At 32.0% G+C, this 9918-nt stretch overlaps 1 protein-coding gene across 4 annotated transcripts in view; it reads right to left on the bottom strand.

Annotated features, from left to right (window-relative positions):
• The window catches only part of LOC110104070 (putative protease Do-like 14), a 19191-nt gene extending 9571 nt beyond the window's left edge, over positions 1-9620 (bottom strand). For 3 of the 4 annotated variants that reach the window (XR_003701124.1, XM_028695822.1, XM_020833020.2), the window contains exons 1-6: positions 9348-9620; positions 9161-9265; positions 8999-9087; positions 6959-7152; positions 6673-6703; positions 5890-5952 (exon numbers count right to left, since the gene is read on the bottom strand). Coding sequence is in view for 2 of the 4 variants with exons in the window: in XM_028695822.1 (XP_028551655.1) it covers positions 5890-5952; positions 6673-6703; positions 6959-7152; positions 8999-9087; positions 9161-9265; positions 9348-9471 (606 nt within the window). In the remaining 2 variants the exon portion in view is untranslated. Of the gene's footprint in view, positions 1-4578; positions 4888-5889; positions 5953-6672; positions 6704-6958; positions 7153-8998; positions 9088-9160; positions 9266-9347 lie in introns of all 4 variants that reach the window. The other variant, XR_003701125.1, reaches the window with a different exon arrangement.
• Positions 9621-9918: the final 298 nt, after the last annotated feature.

Here is a 9918-nt window from a genome sequence, read left to right as displayed (position 1 = left end):
GTAAATATATAAGTTTAATATAAATTATTATTAATTTATGTTATATACTTATAAATAATTTATATCTATATATTATATCCCAAATTTATTTGAATATTGCATACAAAATGTTTCCAAAAAATCATCTTGAAAGTAATCTACCGTGCACACATTATAGAAATTTTAACTTGTTGTTTAGTCCCACATGATTTGGGAGATTTTTCTTATATTGTTTATATAGCTTTCTTTCTTTACATGGATAAAGAGCCTACATGGGATGGTGAAACTATTTAGGTATGAGTAGTTAATGCTTAGTATATAATATTTTAATTTTTTGGATATTATTAACTAAAGTGTGCTATAATTAAAATAATTTAATATTTAATAAAATATTTTATATTAAATTAAACTATTTTAATAAAATTGTAAATGGATTTAACCCATCTTATTCAATAAGCATTTTCTATGACATAGTAAAAAGCCAAGTTTACAATGATTGCTTAATATATGCCCTAGATAGTGTTCAATAAAAGCGCAAAGATCCTTTTTATTTCAATGAGGATTGAAGGTTCCATTTTGGTGACAACTATTACACCATCACATAATGCAACAAGTCGAAACAATCAAAGGTAAAAGGAAGTTTCGTAATAAGAATTTCAATTATGTTGATCGAGGCGTGAGAGAGGCGTATTGGGAGTTCATTCAATAAGATATGCAAGGCTTCTTACCAGTGTCATGCATTTGAACAGATTGCTAGTAAATTCTCTTAAATTAAGATATTCAAACTCTTTTCAATTCTAACCAAATCTAAGATAGCAGTACTTAACATCATCATGACTAGTTTGAATGGCATCATTTCAATTCCTAAGAGTTAGATTTCCTTCGGATGATCCATCGGGAGTAGAGTATTCTCCGTGACCTACTTCAAGGAAATTGACAAACACATTCCAAGTACATTATCCTTGACCACCACATGGTTACCCTATTCAATTCAGAGGCATTATATTCATTTATAATCAAATCAAATCATGAGAAGTTAAATTTCAATAATTTTCCTTAAATTCTTTTGATGTTGGAGATAATTTTTCATCTTGCAATCATGGTCATTTGACCTTTCACCATGGAGTATTTATGTCATCATTTTATTGTGATTCATTTAACTGAGTTTAACATTACTGATGATTTGACTAATTTAATACAACTTTTTTAATTGCTGAGAATAAAAGTAAAGTTTAGACATCTAAACCAACTATACATGTTACTAGCGCATAACACATGCTATAATGGAAAGGATGGTGATCTGCAAGGTAGGCACGATGAATCAAAAAGGCTAGCGATGTTTGAGGCTTTGAGCTATGGGAAACAATAGTGCAAAGTCCCCATAGTGTGCTACTTTGATTTCTATGATTTAAATTTTAAAATTAGTATTTATGTAGTTTATATCTTGTTTAGTAGTTTTAATTTCTTTTTATTAGCATTTACTAGGGCTACACAAGGACTTGAGAAGACCTCTTGCTTTGACACAAGCATGCTAAATGATACTTCTACGCAAGCATGGAAGACAATCTCTCCTTCAATACAAGGCATGTAATAAGAAGTCTTGACTTTGATGCATGGTGAGTGCTTTGACAACAAGTGATTGAGATGGCTAAGGGAAAGGTTTAGGCAGGCGAAGTTGAAAGCTACTGCTTCGACAAGTTACATGAGCACTTTGTCAGGTGAGTGCTTAGGTGATGGAAAAGGTGAAGTTAAAGGCTTTGATAGGCGATGGCAACAACTTTCACAGTCTATTTCTCTTGAGCTCCTACATGTAAACTAATTCATACAAATTTTTATCTTTTGAACTTCTAGTGGTTCATTTTATTTTTTGAAATTTTGATTACAAAATAATAAAATATGCACTTGATCCATAACACCTCACAAAAGTCATGTGCAACAAACTAAAATTTGACTTCAACACTACTTACGGCAACACTTTTTTTTCTAAGTAATTAGTTTACCTCCCAACAAGATATGGTATGCAAAGGTAGATCTTCCATCATTGATATCTCTTACCCAATCAGCATTTGTATAGGTGATGATTTTTTATTTCAAAATGAGACTCATTTTCGTGGAGTTCCTTTAAGGTATTTAAACATACAAAACTCAACTTCAAGTGAGTGGGTACAGAAGAATGGATATATTAGCTTACCGTACTTACAACATAACTTATGTATAGCCAAGTATGGTCTAAGTAGACCAATCTTCCTACTAATCTTTTGTAACATTCATGGTTTAATAACTTGTTTTAATTTTAAGTTAGGCTCAATTAGAGTTTATGCAGATTACAACTAATTATCCTTGTATTTTTTAAGCAAATCAAGAATATAATTTCGTTGTGATGACAATACCCTCACTAGATCAAGCAAACTACATGCTAAGAAAACACAAGCTTTCCCAGGCCCTTTGATGAGGACATCAGTCGTTGTTTCCAGCATGTTTATCATAGGAGATATCGCAAATCGACCACCAAGATCGGAAGCATCTATTATTGAGTTCTTTGTTATTGTATTAGTTTTATTTTATTATTTTTGTTTAAGTGGACCTTTGTACCAATATGAGAGAGTTTAGTGCTTTGTATCCCAAGGGGCGTATGCGTCTTTGTTTATTTTCATTAGCAAAGCCTATATATAGTGGTCAAAGTCTTTGTATCAATTTTTAATGAATGTTTGAATGAAATTTGGATTTGTCTCCTTCTTCTTGTGTGTGCACTTGAGAGAGAAAGAGCCTAGGAGAGGCTCGAGCGAAGTACCCAACAGCCCCTGCGGGTGAGCTCTTGGTTTTTCCATATCTTTTCTGCTTCTCTTCCATTTTCTTCCACTCGAGCTTCCTTTTTCTTTCTCCCTACCCGACGGACACCATCAACTCCCCTCCTTGTGTCAACCCCTCCCAACCTCATCACCACCGCCGACCCAAAGCTTGTTCCCCTCCACCCGAGCCAAATCCCCTTCCCCCATGCCATCGGCCCCCTCCACAATCCCCACCATTATGATAATTTCCCTCGTCCAAATTGCTTTCCTAAATTAAGCCAAGCCAAGAGGGAAAGAATTCTAATTATTTGAAATTCAAATTTTAAATTTCAAATACTTTCCTTTTTTTTTTGAAATTCCAAATTAGAAAAGTGATTAAATCTAGATCTAATTTGAATTTCAAATTAGATTGGATATAATAATTCCTTTCCTAACTCACATAGCTTGTTTTGGAAGCTCATAATTCTCTCCACAAAACCCCCTTCCCTCTACTAATGCCGCCGGCCCCATGATCAGAGCTCCACCTTGGATTTCCTTTTTACATCCCAACCTTATTTGAATTTGATAACAATTTTCAAATCAAATTCCCTCCCAATTTACATGAATCTAAAACTAAATTCAGATTTTAGTAATCATTTTCAATACCTAACCCTAAACCAAAGTCACACAACCCAAACCTCACCCCTCTCTCCTTGGCCGACCCCCCTCTTCCTCTTTCTTTTCTCTTAGAAGCTCCAATCCACATGGATTCTATAGCAAGGAAGAGAAGATTTAGTTGAAGATTATGTAGATCACATACTTCCTCACCTAGCCGTGGTGATCGACAAGCAACAATTGTTAGTGCAGAGGCAACTCGTGGGACATTCAACCTTACCTCCTTCTCCAGGTACTTCCCCTTGATCAATACCATCGGCGTCACCATCTTCTTAAGTGGCATCATCTAGTTCGCTCAAGACTTCTCTCTGGTAATTAATTCCCATAGAGCATTAGTGAGGTACAAGGAAACTTGAGGTGAAAACTCTTGACATTAACCTATGGATTGTTATTACAAGTGCATTAAACTTTACTGTAATTTGTCGATTTTGTTTTAATAGGCTAGTCCTTCTAAATTCAACCGATTGCTAAAACAAGTCACCATAGATAACTCTTTAATCTTTTCTTGTAATCCATTATTCGTGAAGTAGCAAGCTTACGAAACTTTTATCAATTCTTTAAAATCCTAGTTGTTTCGCATCACCCTTAAGTTCATTTCAACCTCAAACTTTTTTTTGAAATCATCTCCAATTATGATTATATCACCAATATAAATAATAAAAATTGCAATTTTACATTCATTGGAATGCTTGAAAAATAAGGCATGATTGGCTTGATTTTGTTAAAAATTATGTCTACTGGCAACAATGCCAAATCATTGAAATTATGTTCTAGGTCATTACTTAGCCAATACAAAATTTTCTCAAGCTTACATACCTTGGTTCTTCATTAGATTTTCCTTCAAAACATGGATGAAGATTCATGTATACTTCTGTAAGTATCCATTAAGAAATGCCTTTTTTAAATCAAATTGATGATGCGGCCTATTCTTATAGTTCTCAGTTGATTTACACTCATAATCATTGAATAAGTCTAACTACTGTCAAATTTTTTTAAGGGAATTAAAGTATTTTATTACATAAACCTCACCTTGGCAAATCACCAATTCATAAATGTAGTCATACACTAGAGATTTATTCTCAAAATTGGAGTACATATGTGAGATATTGTCCCATAAATCTTTGATAGTAGAATAATGGAGATAGTTTACACTTACCTCTTTGATCATGAAATTAACTATGTAATTAAGAAAGAGTTCTTCACATCCCATTTGGTATAATTGGGATCTTTAAAGTCGATCACTTTGCATCTCCAGTGATGTAGTCTATTTTGCCTCCCCCATAATGCATATTCGAACCAATGGTATTAATGAAAAAAATTTATCCCCATCCAATTATATTGTGGTAGTTTTAATGGGATTATTTTCCATTGGGCTTCGAATCAATAAATATTCAAAAGAAAGTGAAGTTAGCAACTCCGAACATCTTGGAAAGAACATGGCAGCTTCGAAGAGAATGATTGCAACCTATAATTAAGGCGATACATAAGGAAAGGACAACAATTTAGAGATCATTTTTTCCTCTCTAATATTAGAAGAAAATAAAAAAAGAATAGAAAATATATAAAAAAATTGTTAAGTTTTCATTACTGCTTTAACATACAAAAAGCTATATGGTTTCTACACAAATTTTTCTACAAGGCATCTTGCAAAGTAAAGCAATAACAGGCAAAAACAGGGTTGCAACTAATGGTAGTCCTTTGTCAGAATTTGAAGTAACATGCATAAATCTATGGGTCATAGAAGAGAAGCTTTTATTTGGTTGTTGAATGTTTGCAAATTTGGGAAGCTTTGGCAAGGAGCAGGACCACATCAACAACCAAAGCCTATTTTTTTTTTGTAGTAAGCATGCTATTCAATAAAAAACTAATAATCATATCTTTTTACAATATGCAAATTCAATAAAGGTTTTAAAAGATGGTCCATAATATGTGTTACATGGGCAATTCTAGGAATGAAAGCTTGCTTCAATTAGTGGACCACATGTAATCAAAAACCATGAGAAAATCAGCTACAATTATTGTTTGGCTAGTACTCTAAGAATTGTTTAGCATCTTTGGATTAAGAGACCCAAGTCTATTTGTAAATAAAGGCTTAACATATGAGGAGGTAAATGAATCAACTAGAGTGGATGTTCTTATGAATCTAGAAGTCCTTTATATGATGTCCTTGATAGAAGTGGCAGTTAGCATAAGTACAAAAAAATTTGTATAGAATTTTCTCATATTGCCTCATCTAAACATTCTAAACCAAAGAATAGCTATGTATCTTTAGCATGATCAATAAGTATCAGGCAACACTATTGTCCATCAGCAAAAAAAAAGGACATATATGCTATAAGGCTAACATATACATATATAATAAAGAGAATATCATATCAAATGATAAGACTAGACAAGAAGTCTCTCAAAAAATATTGCTCGAATTAGAATAATACATAGGCAAAAAATAGAAGGAATTAAAATTTACCAAATGAAAATTTTTATAATCAAGTTTAGAAATGAATTCTTCATCTGACAGCATCAAGTTGCCCTGAAAAATAGAATTATTCAATTAAAATACTTGTTAAGAAAATATAATTATCAATAAATTATTGATAACATAGAGCCTATGCACAAAACCTACATCGAATTGAATTAGATAGAAGAGGTAGCTAGCTCAACCAAACATTAATATATTATTAAGACACAAAGATAATACAAATAAACAAAAGAGCTCATATTTTACATTTTAAAATTTGGGAAAATTCCCACCTCAAAAAAAAAAAAAGTAGCAGACAGCCTAAGTTAACAAAAATCCATTTTAAAGTAATGCCATGTGCAAGATAATCTATTTCCGATTAATTTATTGATATGGTGATGGTTTAAAACAACAAGATGAAAGAAAAATAAGATGAGAACGGTTAGATGAATGCATAATTTTGTTACCAAAAAAATCATTTGAAGTGAGATTACATTTTGCTCTCTATAAAAGAAAATCAATGGGATCAACAAGATAATGTTTTTGTAAGAAAAACAAATGGGCAATGAAGGGAAAGATTTCATTTGTTATCTCATGTCTATTTTTTGTGAAAACAAATCAATTTGAAGGAGAGTGTTATAAAAATATATTAGTTAACAACATAGCATAGAAAGATTAACAATTAATAAATAAATGAAATATAAGAATGATAAAGAAACAAAAAATTGAAAAAAAAAAAGAGACAATTAAGAAAACAAAAATTATCTAAAAGAAAAAAATTGGTGACTTTACCTCTTTATTAACTTCATTTTGACTTGAAGGTCTGTGTGTGATAAAGACAGATCAATTAAAAAATGGAACAAATAAATCATCAAGCATCATAAAGCTACAAAAGTGAAAATTTTATTAGAGATTTTGGGATATAAGCAATAGATGATAAACTATGTATATGTTATACGAATTAATGTCAATGATCAAATTAGTTCACATATAGAAGATAAACGTATAGACAAAATCCATCATATTTCATAGCAGTACCTAGCAAAAATGTGAATAATAATTCATTCTTCGATAGTACCTTGGATAAGCTCTTCTACTTAATAGATGTTCAAAAGAAATCAATTCGCTTCCTTTATAATCTTCCAAATAATCAAATGTTGTTGTTGGTAAGGGAATCTCTGATTGTATCTTTAAAAGAGTAAGATCATGATCCTCATTAGACTCCAGAATAGTTCCTAAAAATTTTCTTCCATCATTTAGACTGATATTGATCTGCTTTTTATTCAAAAATAAACAATATTGAGCAATCAATGTTAACAATATAATGAACAATATGTAGAATGAAATATAAGGAATCAACCATCCTTAAATACTAGAATATAATGACTAATTGAAAACTAAATATTATTATGTAATCTTAAATTTAAGATCAAATATTGAACTTCAAAGAGAGACAATATTAACATTCTTGTGTTACAGATACAAGTAACAATGCGTAAAACCAATAAGGGATCAAACCTTCTGCATTCTAAATCATATGACTAATTAAATAAAAAAGTGATCCTGCTAAGCAATGCTCGCCTATGATCAAAATTAAAAAAAAAAACACACACACACACACACAAAATAAAAAACAACTAGATGTTCATATTAGGGGAGAAAATTGTTTAAACCTTACTGCTAATGCCATGGATGAAAAACTTAAGCTTCTTTTGAGAAGGCTTTTTTATGGCTTCTATATCAACTTTTTTGTACAAAATTTTTTGTACTAAAAAGTTGTTTTGGAAAGCAACAAAAAAGTTGTCCCAAACGAAGCCTTATGGTAGTTTGGTATCGGATTGGATTTAACTTTAGTGGGATATAGTAAATCTTGTAAATCCGAATTTAGTAAATCCTGAGGGTGTTAAATCCTGAAAATTGTTTGACATGACAAATGTTAAATCCTGAGAAATCTTGAGAAACTGTTTGATAACATAATTCATGATTTAAATTTAATGTGCTTTGAATTTAATTTGCGAGTTAACTATGAGTTACTTATTAATTTTAATTACCTTTATAAAGTTATAATGATAAATAATATAAATAAAAGATGACTTAATTATTACTAATCATCAAATTAATTACTTAGGTTTAAATTAGCAAATTATTTATTATATTACAAGTTATCTAATTAAATTCCTAAATCCTAATTAATTAATTATTTACTTTTTGAAATCTATTTAACTAATACTCATATGAATAATTTAATTAATTATTTAACTATTAACCAAATTTAATGACAATTATACTACTAATAACTATAATAACTAATAAACTACTAATATTAATTAAATTAACTCAATGACAATTATACTACTAATTATTCAATCTAACAAAGACTAATTTATAATTTGGGAGGCCATCTAGGGTTTGCTTTTCATCTTGTTCTCCTGCTTTGTCACTTTTCCTCGTCGTCATTTCTTCATGGCTGCTTCAGCTTCAAGTTTTGTGCATTCTTCACACGATAGGAGCGCACTTATTGCTTTGCGTCCTTCAAAGTCATCGGATCGGAAGTCATGATGGGAGCTTGCACACTGCATACTGCATAGGCAACCATCTTCACTTCCTCTTTCCTTCAAGACTTTCAAGACGGGAGGTAGCTCACTCACAAGCTCGTAAATCCGATAATCTGTAAATACATAAATCCGCCGAACGACCGGATTTAGTAAATCTTGGATTTATGCCATAAATACATAAATTCGAGATTTATGCGAGATTGGAATTTATGGGTCGCTTCGAAACTATTTGGCAGAATTTACCATAAATCTGGCGTAAATCTGAGTACAAATCCGATATCAAATAACCCCATAGTCTTGTTGTTGCTACAGTAGCGAAGGCCTTTTAAAATAAATGACATGGGACTATTAAGCAGAAGAAGAAAAGTGTTTGTGTAGAATGAAATAGGCATGCAACAATTGGCATGAGAAGAAGTGATTAAGGAGCGAAATAAAAATAAAAAAAAAATAAGAGAGAGAAAGAAAGAGAGATTTTTTTATTAACCAATCAAACAAACATTTCTACAAAATACTTTGAGCAATTGATTATTCTTGAAATTGAAGGAATAGTGCAAAAAGCTAACCTTGCTTCTCGAATCCAGTGAAAAATTGCTACAAGCGCGGGTCAAGACCGTGCCGTCGGAATCTATGATGATTCCAGATCCTCCAATTCCTACAAACAACGAGGAAAACTGAATATAAGTTTATGTTACAAAGTTGAGAGCTTCGGCCATAAGAATGTGTACCCTTTTTATGAGTGACATAGACAATGGCAGGACAAACGTTTTCTGTTGCAAATTTAATGAAGTCATCCGAGCGTCCCCCGAATCGGCTAGAGAATTCAGGGACATCTAGAGACAAATGGAATTAAAAAAGAGACATAGGCAATAAGGAAAAAAAAACAAAGCTTTTGACAGGAAAATCTTATCGAACTTTTGCTAGCCTCTGAGAATCCGTAACACTCAAATTCGCACCAGGATCCAGACGTGCATCTCCAATTTCCTTTATGTTCAAAAAAGCCACGGAGAAAAGGAGTTACAGCCCTTCTCAAGTTCATATCGCAGCCCGTATCGCAAGTTCTCGAAGTACCGCGAGCGAAATCAACAGCACTTGACTTCTAGGGCTAGGGAAAAAAGAGTCGACAAAAGAGAGAGGCGGGGAGATAGAGAAGAAAAAGAGAGAGAAAGAGCTGGAGCGGAAACCAAAATCCAGGGTTGTTAGGCGAAGAGTAGGATTTAGGGATTTAACAAGTCCTGAGTTAAATTTGGGACTGTTTGGTTGCCTCCAAAGAAAAATAGTGTAAAGTAAATATAGGGGCTATTTGGTTGCCTGCAAATTAAACACAATGTAAAGTAAATGCAGTGTAAAATAAATGTAGTGCATTTAAAAAACTTTGATGCTGTTTGGTTCTGCAAAGTAAACGCAGGAGAAATGTTTCATTTGTTTGGTTAGATATATCCAGAGTAAAGTAAAAACAATGCATTTGTAATATTTTTTTTTGTCA

The sequence above is a fragment of the Dendrobium catenatum genome, unplaced genomic scaffold (assembly GCF_001605985.2).
Source record: "Dendrobium catenatum unplaced genomic scaffold, ASM160598v2 fragScaff_scaffold_692, whole genome shotgun sequence".
In the NCBI taxonomy this organism is placed as follows: Eukaryota; Viridiplantae; Streptophyta; class Magnoliopsida; order Asparagales; family Orchidaceae; genus Dendrobium; species Dendrobium catenatum.
Note: the sequence above shows the minus strand (reverse complement) of the source record. Positions and strands in the feature narration are given on the sequence as shown.